This window comes from Scylla paramamosain, chromosome 6 (assembly GCF_035594125.1).
Source record: "Scylla paramamosain isolate STU-SP2022 chromosome 6, ASM3559412v1, whole genome shotgun sequence".
Classification (NCBI taxonomy): domain Eukaryota; kingdom Metazoa; phylum Arthropoda; class Malacostraca; order Decapoda; family Portunidae; genus Scylla; species Scylla paramamosain.
In genome coordinates this window covers 20,720,436-20,745,682 of record NC_087156.1, presented here as the reverse complement: position 1 = coordinate 20,745,682, position 25,247 = coordinate 20,720,436, and the positions used below count along the sequence as shown (strand labels likewise).

Genomic DNA, 25,247 nt, shown 5'->3' with positions numbered 1-25,247 from the left:
ATGTCCCTTCTGAAAGCAAACAATGCTTTGAAAAAATATACAAGGAAAAAAAATTTTTGTAAGAATATTGAGATTGTTCAGGCACTAATCTGTGGCACTGGCTTATATGAGTACTGAACACTTAGAAAATAATCTTTTTTTTGCTTTTTAGATGTACTACAAACCTGAGCTATAGCAAGCCTAAGCTTTAAGTGAAAAAGTGGAAATGAAATAGTGATGAATTTTGACAGTTCCAATAAGTGCAAATCTTCAGGTAGAAACAGGTGATCTTGACTTCTACTGATAAACTCTCCTTTACTCTCCACCAAGATTGATAGGGTAACTGTGATAAAAGACCCAAAAAATTATCTTGTGATTTGACTACCTTGTGTCCAAGACAGGAAAAGGAATCGAGTGGAGATAGGTTTTAGAAAGTCCAACCTATCTAATGTGAACTCATACTGAGAAAGCAGAGATGAAATATCACCTGCCTGTTCCCGAGTTAGCAGATAAGTTCTTAAGAATTCTTAATATTCCATGAATTTTCCTTTTTTTCTTTTTACACACTCTTATCCACCCACATAATGCAGTAACATAAGTGAACAAGTTATGTGCAATTAGTCAGAAACGGTGGTTGGTTCAGTTCACACTTGCTTGTCTATGTACATTACTTTTTATTTATTGATTTTTTTTTACCTTAATCATAATGATTTATATGTATCAATTCTTTTACTGTGCATATTTTATTTATTTTTTTATTTTATTTTTTTAACATCATGCATATGAATGTAACCTGCTGAACCAGCACATACATAAAAATACAGAAACACAGATGGTGTAGGAATGGAACATCCTTTTCATGTTCAAAGAAGCTTGCTGTTAGACTCCATAATTTATTTTTACACTGGCATGATGATCACATAAAAAAGTGTCCAAACAGTTTTATTCAACCCTTTTTTATTCATACAAACAGTTTTATTCAACCCTTTTTTATTCATACTTTAATCTTAATCAAATTGAAATCTACTCAACAAAGTTCTAATGCATCATAATTTTAATTTCACTTGTCTCACCTATTCCACTTTGAGAGAGATATCAGCCTGGTGTATAGATAGATAAAAATATATGAACAATATATTATGTATCAAAAGCAAACAAAATAATGAGAAATATACAAGCTTAAACATGTGGCATAGAGAGGTTAGCTCACAGTAGGTTTGTGGAGGAGTTTGCCTTATGCTTGCTTCTAAAGTTTACCTAATGCTTACTTCTAAAGATCAGCTAACTCTTTAACCTCCACTCAGTCTTGGATGTCAACAGACTATAGTGACCTGACAAATTTACTAATACATGAACTCCTCATTCTCTTCAGCTGCTGCTGGTGAGGCCAAGAGGATCAAAGAATAACATAAGAAAGTTTGTAATAAATTTGTTTATACTTGTTTCATTTCTAGGTTAGAATCTGATGGCTAATGTTAATTGTTCCTGTTAGAAATAACCTACATTTTCATCCCCCTATAATTAAACTCTTAGCAGAACAATTATAATAACATTATAAAAAAAAAAAAAAAGGCAAAGAACACAATACTTTAGGCAAGGACATAATTTTGTGATCTGAGTTGAAGGCATTCTCCTTCATTGCAGAGGTGACATCACCTGGAGGTATGTCTACAAACACAAGTGATTAAATGGCTTTTGAAACATAATTATAAGTATTTGGTAAGTCTCTGTGGTTACCCTGCAAAAAAATCAATAAAAAAAAAAATAAATAAATGAATAAATAAACAAAAAAAGAAATAAGGCCACCATTAATAAGTTTATGCTGCAAATACATTAACAACTTTGGCAGGAATGTAATAGTGCTGAACATGGATGCTCCAGTTTTTTCTTTCTCGTCAATTCAATCTATATAAAGGATATTCTGTTATAGATCACCTGACATCTTTTTATTCAGAAAATCACTTGATCCATATTGCCCTTCCTGATAAAATGGGTCTTACTGTATTTCACAAAAGAGCCATCTGGGCTGCTTTTAAATATCCTTAGTATTGCAGGATCAACATTACTTACTATCACTATGAAAACCATCTTGCAACAATGCATATGAGGTAAATATGGATATAGAAATGAACCTGAGTTATTTAACCTTATCCTGTAAATGTCTAGTTCTGTGGTGAAAATTCCCACAGACATGTGGAGACAAAATAAGGAGATACATTGACCAGGCATGAGCTTCAGGTGAAATGGTGGTCTAGCATTTGAGAAAGGAAGACCAGCACTCATCACTGTCCAAATACACCAGGTGTTCACAGGGCTTCAAAATAAATGGACCAGTACCATTATCCTCACAGGTTATATGTGTGATATTGTTCTAATAAGGATGTAAGCATTATAAATATGTACATGCAGTTGTCCTTATAGGGACATGGGAGAGGTGAAGTGATAAATGGCACAATTATGACTAAATGCATGAATTTTAACTCAGTTGTTAAAACACACATCCCATAAGCATAAGTATTGGCGAGCACGCACGCACGCACGCACGCTCGCACACACACACACACACACACACACACACACACCTGTGCAAGTGCGCACACACACACACACACACATGGAAAAAATCTTATGACAATGATGATGATGATCAATAATAATAATAATAATAATAATAATAATAATAATAATAAAGGAATATGATCAAATGAATAAGCAGTTATACATGAAGTTCCTGGAATATACATTACTCAGAAAGGAAACCAATTCAAGCTTAAATACTATGAATGTGGTTGAAATGAAGTTAAAGAGAAATCTGTCTGTATTCAACATAACAGGATGCAAGAAAATATTTGAAATGAATATAATACACCTAAGTTTTATGGCATCCAAAACAAAGGCCTTTTTGCTTCACATTTTATGCCACCAATAAAACAAATTATCATTCTCATCTCCAACTAAAAAATAACAGAAATATATAAATCCAATCCACAGCTAAATGCATTTAGCAGGAGAGAGAGACAGAGAGAAATCCCATCACTATATACCATTAAACATACAACTTCACACCTCAGTATATAAGACACTTTGAGATAGATATAATTTTCAAAATACCTTAACTATTGAACAATAAATGTGTGGTGTTATCCAACAAGATGTCCTCAACAAGTCAAGGAACTCCTATAAACTTTGTCCTATAAGCAACATTCATTACAATAGTTTCTTCACCTTACGGTTCAGATGAGATATGGTCTTGTCCAGCTGAGTTAAGGTTTTGAGGCCTGTTTGGTAAACAACATCTGAATCAACGGAAGCATAGACATACAGGCAGTCATCACGGTGGTCCAGTTGGGCATTGATGCGTTTATCAAGGATCATCTGGGAAACTCTCCTCTCCACTTCTTCTCGAGGCAGACCAATTTTTTCTGCTACATACCCAATCTAGAAAAAAAAAATTTACAATATAAGTGTGTGTGTGTGTGTTCATGTGTCTCTTTTTCATCATGGTCTTGCATATCACAGTTTGGCTTTAGATTGCTTAATTACTTAACTAAAATGAGACTAAACTACCTGTATACACTCATAAGGAAGAACTATATTGAGCAGGTTTTTCTCCATCATTGTGGTGTAGAGGTCATCCAGGATCCCAGCCACCACTAAATCTCCAGCCAGGTGCTCCTTATGAACTTCACGAAGCTTCCTGGTGGCAGAGAAAAGAATATCCATGTTAATTTTTACTCACAAATGAAGGAATACATAACAAAGAGCAAAAAAATATAAATAGCTATAAAGTAAAAAACAACATGAACTTACAAACACTCTAGACTAGACTGGAAAAAAAAAAAAAAAAAAAAAAAAACACAATAACAATAACAATGTTCATTGGCAAACACCATGTGTACACAACAATGTAATGTAAAGAAAATATTAAACAGAGGCCACTTTAAGTTATTTTTATGATGAATGTGGATAAAGTAAGATACACACAAATTAAATAATATGAAAGGTGAGGTTGGGTTAAGTTTGTTTCTTTTTGGCTTCTTCATCTTCTTTATTTATGATAATTTCTGAAGGCAATGGACAGATTTATTCCTACCTGAATTCCATCAGTGAGGATCTGTGGGCAGCACCAGCAATGGCAAGCATAGCCTCCACTCCCTCATCTATGTCCTGGATGTGACTCTGACTGCGCACAGCCTTTTCTCCCTCCTCAGATCTGAGACATTTGTAATGCACATCAGAACATTTATAACAATAAAATGAACAACAGATAAAGAGGTTACATTCTTATCCACTTAAGTTTGTTCTTTTAAGATATAGAAATATAAGCAAGGAATACAGCACAATGGATACTTGAAGGTGACATGCTATACATGTTCAAAAAGAACATATTTACAAATAATAAAACAGGAAGAGCAGATGAAGACTTTACATATATGCTGTCTCAATTTAAAAAATAAAAAGGATAAAATCTATATTAGAAAAATTCAAAGAGCAAAATGAATAAGTTTTATATTAGAAGAATTTAAAGAACAAAAGGATAAAATTTATATTAGAAGATAGTTTAGGTTGAGAAAGAAAGAGAAATAAATGCGAGCAAAAAGGAAACTGATGAAAGATATAGATGAGAGGTTGATAAGAGAAAGGCTCTGAAGGGATGATGGACTGAATATTTTAAAAAGGCAATCAAAAGAGGTCAGAACATTGGTGAACGAGGGATTTATAAATGATAAAGAGTTGTGTGGATCAGAATTTTCACCTGGAATGGCAAAAGAGAAAATTTGAAACCCTGTCAGTGGTTCCCATCCTTTGCGGGTTCCCCATCATCATAGCTTCCCTCCTGTCATGGGTGCCATTCATTAGGGTTCTCCCATCAGGTAATAAGGCAGGAACACTTGAAGTTCCCACTGATCTGCTAGAAATGACGCTACCTCAAAAGCATACTTCCACTGCATTCTTTAAAATCAAGAGGCCACAGATGGGTGGCTAATCCAGTGCAGTCACCCTTCGAGCAGGCTGTAATGTCAGTTCCACTTTGCAAGATATACAAGACACAGACTTGCAGGGCAGTTTTTTTTTTAAAGCAGCAGCAACATGAACTGCCATCACCATGTGATATACATGGCTCTGTCCACATCTTCAACTCCTCAAAATTAGTGCATCCACACAATGCCGTCTTCTTTTGTATGTCCAGAAATACAATTTGTAAAGAGTACTTAGTTATACACAGCTGCATGAGTACAGAACAATTAACCAGCTGTATGAGTGTAGAACAATAAACCAGTTATTAAAATCATATAGTTCATAGTTTTAGGACTGAAGAATTAATCAATTTTCATCTGTTTATTCACTGGTTGTGAATGGATAATCATGAGAGATTTCACTCAGGTATTTGTGGAATGGCTCACAGTGCTCCTTACATTTATAATGAAACTGGAGAACTGAGGAAATTGGATTTCTTCATTGTCATCATCATCATCAGCATTAAGGGAAAAGCTGTGGAACAACTAACACAATTTTCCCTTCCAAAAGCAGCTGGTAGCTAGGGGCCAAACCAACCAGTTCTTGATATGGTTTTCCATAATTTTTTCTAATAGTTGGCCACCTCAAAACTAAGAAAGGCAATGACAAGATTATTAGTAGTGTGCAAAGAATATAACATCTGTTTGTCAGAGTTGACATCTGGACTATGCAGGTGCATGTTGGAAGAGTACATTTTTCTAGTGTGAACAAGAAAATTCATAAAAAAACTAGAAATTACACAGGTCTTGGAACTAAAGAATTAATCAATTGCCAATTATTTGCAAATGGGTACTCTTGCCAAATTTCTGAATGTGTTCAGAACATTATTCACACTGTTCTCCACATTTGTCAGTCCTCTGAAGAAGCTAATCAACTTTAAAATGTGGTGTGAAGTCGAAGGGGAGTGATGTTTTTGTTGTCATCATCATCATTGTTCTGGGACTAGCTGTGAAATAGCAGACACGCTGGAAACAGCTGGGAGCCAAGGTTCATGAGAGTTGTCCACAAATGTTTCTTCTGTCTTTACCTACATTTACTGATAGTCAGTCACTTTAAACCTTCAAAATCCTTGAGATTATCAGAGATAAGAAAAAGCATTTCATGCATTTGCCAGAGATTGCCTTGCTAAGTTAGGTTTATGCCACATAAATAGGTGTGGATTGACCTAATCCTGGCTTGAGGCTACCACATGAGCACTTATTTTCAGTATTATGTTTTATTTCATTTTTTCATTTATTTATTTTTTCCACAGTACATGGACCTCCCACATTAACCATATCTTGTAAAGAACCACTGTACAAACAGTAGGAACCATGTGGAGACTCAGCTGAGATACTTCCTCTGGGAATGGTGCCTCTAGCTGTTAGCCTCTTTCCTCAATACCTACTAGATTGCTCTGCTTAGGCAACCTTAGAACCTTGCATCTCAGATGAAACTCATGAATTATGATATCACCAATGCACATCCAGCTTCAGTATCTTAGATACAACCTTTAACCCTTACACATATGATATGTGTAATATAATGGCTAAAGGTAAGTTATGGCCACATACTCCTTTCCTATAACTTTAGATTATATTGGAGGTGAACTTGGACACAATATGCTGTGCCTTGATAAGTCACCCTCTGTAATATATGTTTGAATTCTGAGTGTCATGTAAAAATTATTGCAATCACTTATATCACTTATAATAAGTGACAGAAACCAATCAACTCAGTAATATGTTCAATGTTAAGTTTCCCTCATCCATGTTCAAGTGATGACTGACATTCATCAGAGTGATCTGATGTCACATTCAGTTCAGTCAATGAGTCATAATGTGGAAGCATTATTTCATGCAGATAACATGATCTTCAATAATCATGGAATTATACAAAACACCTCAATGGCCATCTAGTGTCTTCACTGAGTGAAGCAGGCTTTCAATAACCAATAGCAATCAATGATCAGCTCACTATGAGACAAGATTTAGTTGGTCATATTTGTATGCTTTTGGCAAATGAAGCAGGCCCTCAATAACCGACCCATCCTCAGCTGAAGCAGTGAGTGGCTCCATCAATGAAGCAGAGGTGAGACGTGGAAAGCTGCCTTCAGCCAGGGCCCAGCTTGTTCGCGGAGCAGGTGACCACAAACACATTGGAGGACACCAGTGGTCCTGTGGGAGGAGATGAAGATGTTGGCATGGCTTATGCAAGCCAACCTATGTTAGGAGCCTTTGGACATTAGAGAATATGGGACCAGGACAAAACAACTTGGCATTGGTGTGTACTTCAGTGTTATAGGCACCTGATGCTGTGTAAACAGTAAGAACACAACCAGTGGAGACAATAATTTTACACCCTTCTCATTATGAATGAATGATCAGCTCATTAATAATTCAAAAATAAAACTATATTGTAAAATCTGTTACTGCTTTGTCATTAGGTATGAGTCATTGTTGCTTTACTTAGGTGTATAACAGATGAAGCATGTGTCACTGCTGACAGTTTAGATGCATTTTGAATGTCAAGCAAGAACAAATAAGGTTGGTCCCATATGATTTTGTTTCCATGAAAAAAAAAAAAAAACTTTCTAGTTACTTGATTCTCAAGCCACATCATCATAAATACTGTATTATATAAAAGATAAGGGTTTCATGTAAAAATACAGTACTGCAAACCACTGCCATTTACAATTGGTTTACACCTGTAACACCTGAACATTTATCTCCAAGTGGTAAAAGCAGGGTTAGCAGGATCCTCCTGCTTTCCTACATTTGGACTAAAACATATTTTCATGTCTACAAGTGCCTACAGGGGTCTCTGTATGTAGTATGTATGAAGAGTATAATGAAGAGTATGCTGGTGAAAATGAAAGAGTGAAAGAGGTCTGTTCACAAGACAAAGATGATAGAGATGATGATTACATGCATGCATAGCATATCACAGAGGAACAGATATAAGAGAAGGAAAATCAGAAGTGGCAAACTGAGAGGATTTGTATGATAAAGAAATTAAAAAGACTGCGATGGTTTGGCCAAGGCAGAGAGTGATTAAATGAAAATAGTCCAAGAGACTGGAATCTAGTTGATAATATCCAGAGAAAGACAAAAGGCTAGTTAAAATAAAAAGGTCCAGAGGAATCTTAAAGATCTAGGTGTATATTGGAAGGCTTCAAGAGATATTCAGCTTGGCAAGCCACCATTAGGTGCATAAGACAGACATATGCAAGCATTGATGAAGCCATTGAAAATGACACTGAACATGTACTTGAGGCCCATTGCTCTTTATACTAGAATGAAGCTACCAAACGTTGTTCACCAAGTAACAGAGCTCCTTAAATTCTTGCCTCAGCATACCAACTTTGCCAATTAACCACAAAGTGAAATGTGATGAAGCAGTGCACATCAATAAAACAAGAGAATAATGCACATGGCAAAAAATATTTTTGTCTTTAGTTAAATACAAGCACCCTGGGAATTACTTTCTGCATGGTCGAGTAAGCCCATTCACTACTAGTATTCCCCCCCTCCCCATAACACACACACAGCCAGTAACATGGATAATATTCCAATTCATTGTGACAACTGAGTAAACCCATGCTATCTATCCCCTGTAAGTGTTACAGATGTGGTTACAAAAAGGATAACTACAAATACTATAGAAAGAGTACAGGATAAAAAATTACACTGATACTAGCATGGGTCACCCTTTAATTGTGTGTGGGAAGGGAAGGAAATGGACCTGTGCATGTATCAGGTATAGCCATAGGAATAACCAGTATAAGATACATACTGATGTACCTTTAGAGTTATGGAGTTAACTCTTAAAGGGCAGGCAAGCTGGCATGAGTCACTGTCTCAGGGTGTTTTTTTTTTTTTTTACGAAGAAAGTGGTTGACTTTCCCACTATCATATTTTTGCATATACTTAATGTAGAGCCAAAACAAAAAAGAAGTGCCAACCCTTCTTTACAGCAGCATTATTGCCAGAATTCCAGGTGTTGTAATTTAGCCACGAGCAGAGGTTGAACAACAATATCTCATCTCCCGAGATGACCAGATGTGTGTTCGTTTGATTGGTTGTGGCTGTGGCTACAGCTGACACTCATGCAGCTTTGTCCTCCTTACTGTTCACTGGTATTGCCCCATCCTCTTCCCAATACATTCTTATGTTGTTATAACATATTTTCTTGCTTTTTTGGGGTTGAAATGAGAAGTACAGTAAAAAAAAAAAAAAAAAAAAAAAATCAACACTTACTCTTTACATTATACTGTAATGTAACTTTCCTTACATGTTTTTTGGGGGAAATGAAGAACAGAAGAAAACAACAGTAGGTCCTTTTCACTACATACTAATGGTGATCCAATTACTTTCCTTACATTTTGGATGGATAATAAAAAAAAAAATAAATAAAATAAAAAATAAATAAATAAAAAATAAAAAAAAACAATTTGCTTCATAACATTATATCTTGTTACAACTGTCATATAAATACAATAAATACATCACTTATTGTACACTAGTGTAGTAATGTCTATTACTATAGTACAATACTCATTTACTATGGTGCATTACTCATCACTATTCATTAGTATACATCCTTAAAGTGAAAGTCAGTGAAGCAAGTGGACACAAGTGGCTTCCTTCCCTTCATGCATCAGAACAAGTTTAACAAAGTTCCATCCATTATGGAGGTTTTAGGTGCACTGAAACTAGGCTGGTGCAAGCCAACAAGTTTGTAAGTAATGCCAGTTTATGCTCAAAACAATTATCACCCTCCTGTATTTAAGTGAAGTTGGGAAAACATCCTCATTCACATATGTCAACCGCCTTTTCCGTAAGCCACACACTGGTATATCACCCACCGGTTAGAGGTTAAGACATAGCTCAGCTATAGCACCTGTGATTCTAGCAATGTATCCTCCATGAAATAAAAAGACAAACATTTCTTTTGGTTTTTGTTTCATAACTCTAAGATAAATATTAAAGGAAACATGACCATGAAATGCAATTTCTTTAAACTCCCCACCCTGAGAAAATTATTCTCACCAGCATGCCTGATGCCAGAACTAAACTAAATGGCTCCACTTCAACTCACAATATAAAAGGCAATGTTGAATGAAGAAAAGACAAACTGAGACAGATTCAGATCCAGACCAAACAGTGATTCTAGGAAGGACAAGATACTTTAAAACAAAAATATTGAACACAACACAAAATCATCCACTCACCTATTCATCATAATCTTTGACAGAAGCATGTACTTAAGAGCCCTTGCTCTCTGCTTGTGAGAAACAAAGCCAGTTGCTGCCTCCTTGAAATAGGAGAAAGCGGTTTCCATGTCCTTGCCTTCTGCAACTTGCATTATTCCTGGAAAAAACATAAATGTTTTATTGAAATTATATGAAATTATCTAAGCTCTTGGGATGTAGTACAGTGGTCCACAAAAGTAGCCCTTTCCATCAGAGGCCAACAGGACTAGGAGTGTGAATGATGTGTGTATGAGTGTGTGGTGCTTTGCCAGGGCCACCCAATGTGGGATTGCCAGTCTGATATATAGTAAACAGATGACTAAATTATATAGATTTATATGATATTGATTTATATGACTTTACATTAGTTATATTCATTCTAATTAAAAGAAAAAGCAGAGATGGACTGAACACATTATGTGCCAAATCAATAGAGAATTAGGTAAGGGAAATAGCAACTAAATAGAAGTTTTGTTGAGGTGGCCTTCAGTAGACAGACAACCAACAGACAAGAGTGGAGGTTTTGGGGAAGTCTCTTTTTTCTGTAGTGGCCTTATTGAGACATGATTGCATTCTGACACTGCATATTATCAAAACTGATGTCTCAGAACTGGAAAAATGTCAAATGACTTACTGTACTGCACTTGGTACTTGTATTATTCTGAAATTCTAATATAGTATGTTGGATAAGAGCAGAAACTTATTCTACCTGACTGTAAGTCAAGTTCTCCTTGCATGTCAGGTGGAGTGTATATCTTGAGAGCTTCAGTCTTGGCAGTAGTGATGTTGGCTCGAGCTTTTGAAATATTACCCATTGCATGGTACACCTGACTAAGACATAAGCATGCCTGAAAAGTCAGAATTAGAATTAGAATTAGAAATCAATCACGAGTTAAATACTGAATTTGAAGTGTTCCGCATTAGAAGGGCCACTCACGCCACACAGGCCAAAAACAAAGATAACTGTGTATAGCAGGTCTTCTTTCGCCTGGGAGTGGATGAGAATCCTGTCAGTAAGGTAAAAAAAATCTATACAAGGAAAGAATAATTTTCATATCTAGTCGACCATCAATGCAGGCACACCACGCTGCTGAGCAATATTCTGTGTTAGAGGTGCTGCCCATCCAAGTTGAGCTGCCATTATAATTCAGAAAATTCAGAATTAGTTCCCTATGTTTTGGTGTCTTTGTTGAGCATCCTTTCTGTCTGTATATCAATAACTTAAGCCATTGCCCAGTTTCTTCCCTATTTTTCACTTTATGCCTTTGTTAATATTGTTATTTTGTTTTTATGTTCCAATATTTACGAACCGCTGGCCTACATTTTTTTTTTCTTCCCTTCTGGCATGGGACCTTTAAAGACCTTTACACTAATTTTGAGGTGCTGAATCCAAATCTAATCTCAGATTTGCTCCATCAGAGTTTTTGCACTATTGGTATTCCTTATTTTCATGATTTCACCAAAAATTCCCTTTTCACAGCTTTTTGCAGATCTGTGCTTAATTTAAATAACATGGTTATTTTTTTTAACTAGTAATAAATCTAACTACTCTTTTTTATCTTTTTTCTGGTGTAAACTGATGATCTAGCAATGGCTTCAACATCTCAGAGATGGAAGCAATACAATGACCCAGATATTCTGCTACACCTATGGAAGCTTTACTTTGAAAGGTCAAAGGTGTAATGTTACCAATTTCATGAAGAGAGTGTTCCTTGCCTACTTAGTACCACTTGGAGACCAGGACAAAGGTTGGACTCCTTACAAAGTGTGCAAAACCTGCCTGGAAACTTTGCAATCCTGGTCTCAAGGAAGAAATGCTAGATTCAAGTTTGGTGTGCTATGGTTTGGAGAGAACCAATGAATGATTTGGATAACTGCTACTTCTGCCTCATCAATGTTAAAGGTTTCAATAAGAAAACAAACAATACCTTCAATACCCAAATATCCCATCAGCCATTCGACCATTTGCACACATCGAGTAAAGAATTGTGCCTGTATTTACTGACCTTCCAGAAATTCATGATACAGACCTCAGTTCACCTGCTTCTACTGGTGAAGATGAAGAGATGGCCCTTTTCAAGTCATCGGGTGAAGATTGTGAAAAACTGTCTTTATTTACTTAGTCTGAACTGAATGATCTGGTCAGAGATCTAAATTTGCCAAAACAGTCTGTTCAATTGTTGGCTTCCAGGCTTCAAGAGAAACAACTGCTAAAACATGGCATGAGTGTCTCCTTTTATCGCAACAGAGAAGAGTAACTGCAGAAGTACTTTCAGTCAGATGGCCAACTTGTTTATTGTAATAATATAAAAGGACTTCTTCTCTCCATGGGACTACCAGCATATGATTCTAAGGATTCTAAGGAGACTTTTTATTGACAGTTCTAAAAGGAGCTTGAAATGCATTCTTCTTCATAATGGAAACAAGTATAGTTCAATGCCAATCGGATATTCTGTACAAAACTGAAGAAAATATGACAACATTAAAACAGATCTGGAGAGGTTACAATACCACGGTCATGAATGGTTAATTTGTGTGGAGTTAAAAATGGTAAACTTTCTATTGGGCCAGCAAGGAGGGTACATAAAAATATCTGTGTTTTTTGTGCTTCTGGGGCAGCAGGGCTACAACACATCATTGGGTGAAAAAGAATTGGCCACCAAGATATAGTTTGATGTCTGGTGACAAAAATACCATTAATGATCCTCTGGTTGATAGGAAAAACAATGTCCTTCCTCCCCTCCATAATTTAGTGTTATGAAGCAAATCATCAAGGCTCTTAAGTATAGTGGAGAGTGTTTCAGATATATATGCTCAACCTTTCCAAGCCTTAGCAATGAGAAGAAAAGGCAGGAATTTTTTATGGGCCTCAAATAAGAACACTACTCAGAGATCCACACTTCCTTGCAACAATGACTGAGGCACAAGCAAGAGCTTGGAAAGCTGTCTTTAATGTGGTGTGGAACTTCTTAGGAAATGAGAAAGCAAAGAACTATAAAGAGATTGTGGAAAAGCTGCTCTTGAGTTTACCAGCATTTGGATGCACAATGAGTATCAAGGTTCACTATTTACACAGTCACTTGGACAAGTTTCCAGAAAACCTGGGAGAAATGAGCGAGGAGCAAAGGGAGTGCTTTCATCAAGACATGAAAGTAATGGAAAAATGTTACCAAGGCCAATGGGACTCAAACATGATGGCAGACATGATGAGAGACATTCCAGAAGCTGTACATAAGAGATCAGCTAAAAAGAGGATGTTTATATAACTGTAACTTTACCTCAATACATGTACTATTTGTACCATGCATTAAATTTGTTTTCTTCACATTTCAATGTTAAATTTAATTATTACATGTGCACTAACTTTCCCAACCTTGTATTAACAGTTGTTGGTTTCTTGTAAAAGTGTCATATGGTATATCTCAAAAGCCTGATGTGATAGACAAAAACCGAAGTCAATTTCAGATTCTGCACCCCAAATAGAAGCTAAAATCCACTTAAGAACCTTGTGCCAGAAAGATTGTGTTGGCAAGTTTTATCATTATTGTGTGCAATATTCAGAGAAAAATGCACACAAACTTTGGTGAACTTCTGAAACCATAACACAATTTGCAAAAGATAAGCAAAAATTTGATAATGCATATCATGATCTCAAACATTTTTTGAGGCCATCATGATTTTGATTGTCTACCAGTCATTTTGAGGCTAAGTTCATTGTAAAAGCATATATAATAAGAAAGTTATGGTTGTTGGAAGTTCGCCAAACTTTGAGCACATTTTTCTCACTTCTTTATTTTGGTACGAGTGGCCCTTCTAATGCGGGATACCTCATTTAATTTAATTTCTCAATTCTTAAGTTTTATTCTACTCTAACAACTTTAACAAAGTGATAAATTTAAAATCTCACATCATTTAATGTTGACATCCCATAGTCCACTTCAGGGACTGACAAATTCATTAACCCTCTCTCTTTCTCTCCTCCCCTCTCTTTTCATCATTTTAGTGGCAAATGAGCAATCACAGTATGAAATTATTAATATAAAAAAAATAAGGAGAATCTAAACAAGAAAAGAATTTACTTTACCTTCACTGTTTTTTCCTTGTCCTGGAGTTTCTTTGTTTCATTGTAGAGGGCATCTGCTATTCCCTCTGCCTTCTTATAGTGACATGTATTGTAATACAGAGACATAAGGGTTAATTCCAACTCATGCCGTAGATTCACACTTTTCCGGTCTCGTGCCCACTGCACAGCTTTCTGAGGGAGTGAAAGATTACTCATTACAGATGCAAATACTCTAATAAGTACATGAAGAGATCCCTTGAAAAACTTAGGACTTTTATGCAAACATTTGTAACATCTACTATGTATGTGCATATGTACAGGAAGGTCCAGATGATATGAGCAGTTAGGTTCCAACTGAATTGCTCGCATAACAAAATACATAACTAATGTATATATATATATATATATATATATATATATATATATATATATATATATATATATATATATATATATATATATATATATATATAAAAGTGTGGGGGTAGATTCTGTGACCCTTGTCAAAGCTAAGTTTTCGAGCTAAAACATATGACACCAAACACAACAAATGAGTCTTTATTACAGAAATGTTGATAAAGCAACCTCAAAAAGAAAGCAGCATACAAAGAACATTATTTCATATTAATTAAATATATAAGGCGTGCATAACACTCACCAGTGCATAGCTAATGTGTCAGGAAGGGTAACTTGCTCACCTCTCGTGTGCCTCTTAACAATTTTTACCTTCTTTGCAAGTTTTTTTGGTACTCTAGCTCATTTTGCCTTACTGCTAGGAGAGGCAAAATGAGAGCACAATCTATACACCACATGGTCAGTCACACACACACACCACCACACCAAAGAGATTGAATGAAAGAACACACCAACAATAACACTGTAATGCACCCAAGCACTGATCAGTCACTTGAAGCACTGCACACTGTACTTTTACTGTAATGTCAAATGTATTTGCAAGTAAAATGATGACAGAGTATGAGTATAATAACGAATGATAATGTTGCAAGGTATGAGTCTGAGAGACACTGAATGGTAGGTAGGGTTCAAGGGAGGGGTGCACGGTTGTCTTCCAGCATTCACAAACTCATCCTTGTACATATAAATCCTCGTCCATCACTGTAAAGCCCAGATGTGTTAGTGGAAAGATGCAGGAAGGTGTGCATTTTAAACTTTATAATTTTACTCACCTCAAACTGAAGCTCATATCATCAAATTTTTGTGCTCATAAAAGAAAATAGCCCCTAATTTACACATCTCATATCATCAGTTTCTCATATAACAGACGCTTGTATAATGGGACCTCCCTGTACATATCCTGGGATACACACATACAAAATATATATATATATATAATATATATATATATATATATATACCATACAGTGAACCCCCCAGTTAATCGTGAATCAGTTATCACCGGTTTACTTTTTCATGTGTTTTTTTCACTGGAACCTAATTATTTTTACAATGTGGGAAATCCCACTTTATCACAAGAAAATTGGTTATTATATTTGATAAAATACACGCTAAATTGTGGCATGAGTTAAGGAAATACCTAGATAAGGGTTTAGGTGCACTTGTATATTTGGCAACAGTGCCTTCTAAGGTGATAGCCTGGCAGAGGCAACAGTGCAGTTCACACCAGCCCATCACCATCAACAGTCAGCTGTTGGCAGGCAGAGTGGGCACCAGCTGATGCAGGTTGGTCGGCTGTGCAAGCAGTAATTTCGTTGCCATTCTCATATTGTTTGTGGGTTGGTGTACTTGGGTTGGTTGGGGTTTGGCACATTTGTGTGTGCTGTACATTGCTGTTACTGTTGAGTGGTGGTTGGGTTGGATGATCATGCAGAAGTAGGTTTTTGTTACCAGTCGACATGTATGGGTTGTTATCCTTGTGGTGGTGATTTGGTGTGTTATGTAAGTGTGTTATGTACAAACATTCTGGTTATCGTTGGGTCAGTGGTGGTAGTCGGTGTATTATGCACACAGTACTTGTTCCTAATTCACTGAGTTGGTGATTAATCACCAATACAGCCACAAGGAGGTGAGAGGTTTAATTAGCGGCCTTGTTTTTTTTTCTTTTTCCTTCTTTCTAAACTACAGTCAATATATCGCAGATTTTAGTACTTCACGGATGTCTTTGGAACATAACCCCATGATGAACTGGAGGTTCACTGTGTGTGTGTGTGTGTGTGTGTGTGTGTGTGTGTGTGTGTGTGTGTATATATATATATATATATATATATATATATATATATATATATATATATATATATATATATATATATATATATATATATATATATATATATATATATATATATATATATATATATATATATATATATATATGAAACTACCACTGTCAATCTCTCTCTTTCTCAAGTTGGTGGTGTATAGTACCTGGGCTGGAGTAGGTACATTTCACAACTGTACTGTTAAGCATTTCAGTACAGGATTTGTATTATAATCATACTCAAATACAGTATACCCTCTAGTTTGGTGATTAGTGATGAAAATATACTCAAACTTACAATCTGAGATGAAGGGATTAATCCAATGCAACAAGAAAAATGTAGAAAAATAATTCAACACAAAACTCTGTCAATATTAATACAAATTTCGCAAGTCACCATATCTTTCTTTTGGGGAGAAATGTTAACATTGTGTAATACATTTCCTTTTGAAACATGTCCTCAAAATTAGCTTGGGTCTTCTGGGATACTAAACATCCTGCATCACAATTGCAAAGACTGACACTGTGCTTCTGTATACAAGTAAAGAGGCAGACTGCTTTAGGTTACACAACTATATCACTTGTCCCTTAATGCCCTAAACCACAAATCTTACAGAATTTGCTACCAGACCTGAACCAGGACAGGGCCAAGCAAACTCTCAAGGCTCTCACCTGTCACTATGAACTCACACACAGACAGCAAAACCGCATCTTATATTTTGTATCAATATTTTTTTTCACATCAATATATATAATATACAGCATTTTATAAAATGTTGATCGGCAAGTCATGCTTGAGAGAGAGAGAGAGAGAGAGAGAGAGAGAGAGAGAGAGAGAGAGAGAGAGAGAGAGAGAGAGAGAGAGAGAGAGAGAGAGAGAGAGAAAAAAAATTTAAACAAACAAATGGTTATTAATGCCAGAGTGACAGACTGACCAACTGATGCCATTTGGATGCTATGTGTGCATTTCCCTTCACTGAAGTATACATGGCTATGAACAACAAATGGGGGAGACAATACAAATGTTTGAGAGACAACTCTGAAGGACTGATATTCTGATACAAATAGAGATTGTAAACAGTTCAGCAGGAAAGACCTGGAGTAGAAGGAAGCAAAGAATCATGGTGCAATAAGCTGATAGATTTTGCAGAGGAAAGCATGATGGGTCTATGGATTATAGTCAATACAAAATTGGATCTGATTTTCACAACAGCCAAAAGTTGTACAAGAAGGAAGATATGAATGTCCAAAGAGAACAGAGTGGCCATAAAGTAGATACAAGCACTATGTGAAAGAGAAAATGATAAAGCAAATCAGACAGATAAAATACCAAAAGTGCAAATGTTGTCATTCTTATAGAAGCACTTTTAAAAATGCCTGAGTATAACAAGGACGCAAAATATGTGCACCGAAAATCATAAGGAAGGCAAACAGGGAAAGTACTGGCAAATACGTACCAAACTTCTCGGAGAGATTGGAAAAAGAAAAGGAATGGTTTAATAGTATGTGTGAAAGAGCACATGTAAGAAGAAAAGTAGGAATGAAAGACTGAAAGAAATATAGTAAAGAAGCTTGGGAAGATTACAAAAGACAAGAAATAATTACATAAAGATATAGAAATCTATAAAAATACTACAAAAATATAATCTAAGACTCAAACACTTACAAAAATTCATCAATAACGAAATTGGATGTAAAAGATAGCATACTGTGATGAAAAAGGAATAAATGAGAAAGAAAAATATATGCAAGATAATAAACAAGACTAAAATCTTTTCATAGAACAAGAAATACTGTGATGTTTCCTGCAGACTAAAAGACCACTAATGATGAAAAAGACATGTTGATGGTGAAGTGTTAAAACCAAAGATATAAATGAGAAAAGATGATGGAATCAAGGACTTAATTCTCAAATATTTTGTCATCTTTTCTTAATAATCTTTTACAAGTTAAGTTATTGGAGGATGTCAAGAGCATTTTCATGATAATAGTAAGAGATTAGCAAGAATTCTGTATCATTAGTGGGAAAAACATCCATGGGAACCAACTAGTCATTTGTATGGCCTCTGAAAATAGTTCTAACACAAGCTCAAGTGCTACACCAAGATAGATCCTGAGAGAACATGCACAGTTACCAAGACCAATGCATGGGTATAGGATAACCCTGACTTACAAAAGCTTAAATCAACAATTTTTTTAGTTACAAATAAAGTTACTTTGTTCTGGAGAATTCATATTTAATATTAAATCTTAAAAATCCAACAACTATGTTTACCAGCAAGAAATCTATCTACCTGTATATCTATATACTGCTATGAAGTGGGTAGCAAAGACAAAGGCATCCACACACACACACACACACACACACACACACACACACACACACACACACACACACACAAACAAATATTTCTTGAGATTAAATACATGTCCATCTCAATTCCTGGATCTTGAAGAGGATTGGGAGGAAAAGTTCTAATCCTAATCAACCACACAGCATGAGGATCACATCCATAGTCCACCTAGTTTCTTCACATAAGGATCCAACAGCATAAGTGACTTGACCTTTTGGCATCATAAAAAGACTAATCCCCTTTCACTAAATTGAAATGATTAGATGTGGGCAATACTCTTAAGAGTGAATCTCTAAACAGTGTCACATTTAAACATTAACATTAATGCGTTCATCCCCATTATGTGCAACCACTCTCCCTTGCTCTATGTACCTCCCTCTAGCATGCATGTATCACACTTTTCATACAGTCCAGTCATCCTATCCATGGTCTTCCCCTTAACTGTACATCATTCACATCTGATTCTGTTTTCATTTATCTCTACTGTAAATGCATGTGCTGTTCTAACATGCTCAGCTCAGTTAGATCAGCCAACTCGGTTTCAATGCCAGTTCTCTGCACTTTTCCTCATTACTCATTCTATCCATGCATTATTGTAAACTATCAAGAAATAAGAGGGAATGATTACAGCCAGTGTACAGTGCAACAACATTTCCTTTATATGACTCAAGAGCCAAGACCTCTTATTCAGTATTTTTCATTCCTACAATGAGACAAGTGTGACTTATTGATCTACTGACAGAGATCTCTGGCTAATAGGACATAGTGCTTCAAAATAATGATAACTCTGAAACAGAAAAGCATAAGCAGGCACAATCAAATTCTCAACCAAAATAGGCTGAGGAAATGCAGTGGCCACATGAACTACGTGTAAATGCTTGATCCCCTGTGAAGAAAACACTTCAGCTACACAGGCCAATAGAGAAAATACTTTCATTAGCCATGATACATGAACAGTGACCTGTTCAAAGATAATGGAAAATTATGCTATAAAGGAAAGACGAGCTCCATTATTTTTTTCTTATTTTGAGTCGTGTGATCAAAGAGGACTCTACTTTCTATCCAAGTATAAAATGATAAATGCTGTTAGAGATATTTGAGCAGTGATAAAAGGTGCTATGATTAAATTCATAATCATCGTCCTTCCCCCTGTCAAAAGTAAGACAGTCTCAAAGTAAAACAAAGCATCCAATATCCAACTAATAAGGTTAGATTTTCAACTAAATATACTCTTTAATATCAATTTCACCAAGTCTGATGAATCTTGATGATACCAAACTGTAGGGTTACTGTATAAGTTTCTGTGTATGTGGAGTCCCTGTACACACTCCATCCCTGATAAAAACATTATATGCCTTATCAATTACTGTAGAAGCAATTTCATACCTCACACAGACTGTGTTTGCTTTCCTTAGAGGTATCAAGGCAGCAGTAACGGTTCAGCAACTGTCTTAGGAACTTGTTGAAGCGAGGGGCATTCATACTTCGAACTGAAGTTGACCTATTTAAAAGTTTCTCCACCAGCTCTTCAATCATTGTGCTCTCTGACAATTCTGTAATAACAGCAGCCACATCAGTTATGGAGAGATTATTCAATATTAGACAATTGCTAATGTAGTATTCTAAATATGGTACAGTAAAATCCCTCTCATCCGGCATTCAAGTATCCGGCAGCTTCAAGTATCCGGCACATTTTTCCCTGAGCCTTAAAATCAATTAAAAATCAATGTGTACTCATAAAATCGATTAAAATTCCTGCGCGAGGCATACTTTGTCCCCTCTCCACCAGAGCGCACTGCTTTGCGCCACCCGTGGCCCACTGCACTGTGTTTACTCAGTGACTCAGTCCCGCGTGTGCACTGTTTATCACCTGATGCCTTCATCATGCCTAAAGTTGTAGAAAAGAGGAAGCGTGTTGTGCTTACACTTAAGCAGCTGATCAGATCAGCTGATCTTTGTTATGGTAAGATGCGTGAGTGTAGGGTGGTGAGTGTGGACATAATTTCACTTCTATTCAAGTATCCGGCATGTTGGCGGTCCCATTGATGCCGGATGAGGGATTTTACTGTACTTTCTACTTTCAGGGACTGTACATACACACTCAAATTTACATTTTTCTCCAGATGAGTACATACCTACAATTAAATTCAAGTTCTTATCAAACTTACAGGCATTATTTATATTCAGGCAAATTTATATTTCATCCTGTAAAATGGAATTGCAAGTATCTTTTAAGTTAGTACAACTGAATAATTGTGAATACTGACCTGACAAGCATGTTAAGACACAGTTTGATGAAATTCACTGACAAAAGTATAACTGGAAGGTTAATTAAGTATACTGGTGCTCTTTGACGATTTCCCAGTGAAATACAGTAATGACAAGAAATCACTGGTGAGTATAAGTGAATAAAGCAGGAGGAAATAAAAAGGAACATTTACCTAGTGTAAAGAAGGGAATGAAATCAACAACACCTGAGCCTTACTTGATCCCTTGGTTGTAAGTGATGAAAAGATTTCCAGAATTTGTTCATCTGTCAGACTATAGATTTCCAGATGTCCCTTGGCCACACTATCCACATGATCAATGCTCACTTCAGCTTCCATGTCAGTAACAGGCAAGGGATCTGAGCTCTTCCATTTTTCTTCTGCCTCTTGTTTTTTTTCCTCCAACTTCACACTGCCATTTTCACACTTCACTCTATCACTGCTATCATCAGGTACACTTGCACACAGTTTTGTTTTTTTGGAAGTGAGTGTCTGCTCTGCAATCTCGTGGTTTGATGAATCACTAATACTACGTGTTCTCTTTGCACTGTTAACATGACTAGAACTAATGATAGTTTTGCAAGTGTGTGCAGGCGAACGATGCTTCTCCAGTAGTGGGCTTGAACTGCCTGTCCTTGGATCAGTATCACAGGATGGTAAGTTCTGACTCTCACCTTGGCTGGTTACATCAAGTGTATCCTTGCTATCTTTACAAGTCTCCCTCTCCAGCAATTTGTTACGGTCTTTGGAGTTCACCTCTGCACTCAGGTCTTCTCCATCACAGGTAGCACTAGCTGACGTCAATACATGTGCACCATCATCTGTTTCTGCGCTGGCATCATTTCCATTCTCAATCTTGAAATTTTCCAACTTCTTTGCACTGTCTACACTGTTCTTGACATCCTCCTCCTCCCTACCTGCCAGACATTTTATTGTTTCATCCACACCTTCATCCAGAACTTTTTGTGGTGAGAATGTCTTGCATATCCTTCTTTTTGGTCTCACATGTTCTTCACTTTTGCCATTGGTGGTTAATGGTGAAATTTCAGCCTGGGATCTCCCTCTCCTCCTCTTGGTGTTGGGGGAGTACTGAGGGGATGGTCCATTGGCCTCCTTGGAAGACTCCACCTCCCCTTTATCTGACTTATCTGACACCTTCCTTTTACTTCCCCGGCCCCTTCGAGGAGTTGTGGGTGTGATTGATGAGGTGTCTGAAGTTGCACTAATAGATGAACTGTTGCTTTCTCTACGAGTTCGCCTGCGGGCTGGTGAAGAGGCACCACGGTCTGCTGAAGCACAGTTGATGGCAGCATTGCTCACATTGCTAGCACCAGAGTCAGTGCTGCTGCCCCTGAGACTTCTCCGGTCACCCCTGGGGGATGTTCTGGAAGGAATGGGAGAGCTGTTTTCCTTCTTCCCTCGAGGACTGACTCTGGAAGGAGTTTCTGGACTGGGACCTGCCTGACGAGACTTTTTAGGAGTTGCTTCACATTCATCCTGAGATGGGCTGGCCTGTGCCAAGGTCCTCCTCTGGGAGCGACGAACAGTTGGTGGGGATGCAGCAGGTGGGCTGGAGTTGTCCTTATTTCTCCCTCTTTTCTTGGTGAGATTTGCACTGTCTTCCCCATCAGCTGGAAGACGAATAACAAAACAGATATGGAGGAAGGGAGGGTTATGGGAGACACTAAATGAAATATGGAAAAAAAAAAAAAAAAACTTCACTGTTTATCAATAAGAGACTTGTGGGGCCATTATGATATTATCATGAGGCAATTTTGATGACAACACATGCCAGTTTGGAGAACTTGTGTGCTAGTTTGGAAAGCTGTAAAAGGAAGATCCTTCTACCCTTCATGGAAAAAATAATAATAACTAAATAAATAAAACTTATCTAAAAATATCCGAAAATCCTGTGTTATTATCATATAAATTAAAAGCACGCTGAGATATATCTGGAATAGAAATCATTCAGGCGTGAGATGAGCGGGATGCGGCTAACAGAAATGTTGATAAAACGTGAGCTGAGCGAGGCCGGTCCAAAAACAGACCTAAGTACTGCCAACTATTCACATATCCCATCTAGGAGTACTAGGAAAAAAAAAAAAAAACTAGTTACTCTGCAACTAACACCCACCTACTGGAATGCTCACTAATGCAGTACTAGATCCAAACTAAGAGAATAATCACAAACAGCCGCCGCTCTCATGCCCACCTGGACTGTACAGATGATTATGACCCATAGACCTTCCCCTCAATTACCTAAATCACTTGTACCCACACTCACCAACGCCCGGTTGTGTCATTGACGTCGCCAGATACAAATGGGTGGGATAAAAGGTGTACTTACTGGATGTATTCTTGTTCTTCCTGCGGGGCGTCATGATATTTGCTTCTTCTTCTTGTGTCCTCGTGCAAGTCACCCGAGGGTCACGCCGGCAGGTCCTCCATCTCGGCCCACCTTTGCTTCTATTTTATACGTCATATACTCGTGTTATGCCTCTGAAAAGATTAACCAAGTCACATATTGCCAGGATACATCAATATGTCTCCCAGGAAATGCATGGGTAAAGCGTGGGTGGAGTTTGATTAGACTTGTTTCGGTGCTTCTGCTGTGTATTTCACTATTTTTGTCTTCTTCATTGTGTGTTTTTGCTGTATTTTTGGAAGGAAGGAATACAATAACTGGTAGGGTGTAAAAAAAGGATATTTCAGGTGATTTATAGTCAATATGTGTAGTTATTTTGGTGAGGCATTTTAAAAAGTAAGCTACAAAATTACTGCTGGGTCAAAGAAAAAAATATATTAACACAATAAACATTTGAATAGATATTTTTATAGCTCTCTTAACTGACATTTTTGTTATAGTTTTTAGCTATACATTAAACAGATTGACGTAATTTTAAAGCAACCCAATCCATAAATGTCATAAATCAGTAGACAGGCTGATTAAAAATTATCAGGAGTATTCATGTTTTAGATCCTGACAGTAATATATGGGGCAAAATTTTATAAACGTTAATATGTATTTAACTGGAATCAGATGCAACATAAGTTTATGCTATGGAGGCATAAACCTCTTTGGTTTATGTACATGCGCCGACCCAGCTAGCCAAACCTTATATAGTCTTTGACCAGACCTATAAGAAGGGCTAAACAAGCCTAATAATACCCACGCTAAAGTGACAGAGAGAGAGAGAGAAAAAAAAAAAAAAAACTGTGAGGGTACCCGTCACGGAATCCGGACAATTTGGCCACGGACGATTTGGCCACGGACGATTTGGCCACGGGATGTCACCCTAGGACGTTTTGGCCACGGTGGGTAGGACATTTTGGCCACGGGAGAAAATACTAGGAATCTATTGCACTTAGTAGCTTGCTTATTAAGTAAAGGAAAAAATCTTTAGTCTGTTTTATTATCCAAAAAAGTTCTCTAATCTGTTAGGTTAGGTTAGGTTAGGTTAGGTTAGGTTAGGTAATAAATACGAATATTAATAATAATTGTGAAAATATGTAAATAATACAAAATATAATATATATTACAGTAAATATGTTTCATGGCCAAAACGTCCACCTTGGGAAGTTCCCGTGGCCAAAACGTCCTACGGTGACATCCCGTGGCCAAATTGTCCGTGGGCAAATCATCCGTGGCCAAATCGTCCTACACCCACCAGTCACTACCAGTCCATCACACAGAGTTTATCCAGAGAAAGATATATATCTTTCTTTGGATTCTGGTTGCACGTAGATGGACCCCTAGAAGAGTGACGGGTATAACGTCAACAAATGTTGATGGTGTTCCAGGGCATGTGTTGGATATTCGTCACTTATTTGATAGCAGCATTGATGAAGATGAGGGCGAAGATACTGATAAGACCAGCGATGTGTCTAATGACAGCAATTAAAAGGAATCTGATGGAGAGGCCTGTCCGGCCAGTCTGCAGTCGGCGTCCTTCAGCATGGTTGCACGACTACGAGTGGTAATTGGAATGAAATCACGGTGGTGTTGTTTGGGAAGTGAACTACTGTTGGGTTATTGTGGGTAGTTGTGATGTGAGGCGCGAGGCGCTAAACGAGGGCTGCTGGCCAACCGGACGAC

The 25,247-nt window shown here is 37.0% G+C and overlaps 1 protein-coding gene across 2 annotated transcripts; it reads right to left on the bottom strand.

The window, feature by feature from the left end:
* Positions 1-908: 908 nt before the first annotated feature.
* Positions 909-23,655, bottom strand: LOC135101368 (uncharacterized). Of its 2 annotated transcripts, XR_010269239.1 has the most exons (10): positions 23,499-23,655; positions 21,370-22,782; positions 20,271-20,437; positions 14,316-14,486; positions 10,941-11,079; positions 10,211-10,349; positions 7,024-7,154; positions 4,073-4,192; positions 3,547-3,676; positions 909-3,417 (listed from the first exon to the last, which is right to left on the bottom strand). XR_010269239.1 is itself a non-coding variant. In XM_064005262.1 (9 exons), the coding sequence occupies exons 1-9, from the start codon at positions 23,530-23,532 to the stop codon at positions 3,187-3,189; spliced, it is 2,544 nt and encodes an 847-aa protein (XP_063861332.1). In that variant the 5' UTR covers positions 23,533-23,655; the 3' UTR covers positions 909-3,186. The 2 variants fall into 2 exon arrangements, 1 of the variants encoding a protein (XP_063861332.1); XM_064005262.1 differs by lacking the exon at positions 7,024-7,154.
* Between the last annotated feature and the right edge of the window lie 1,592 nt (positions 23,656-25,247).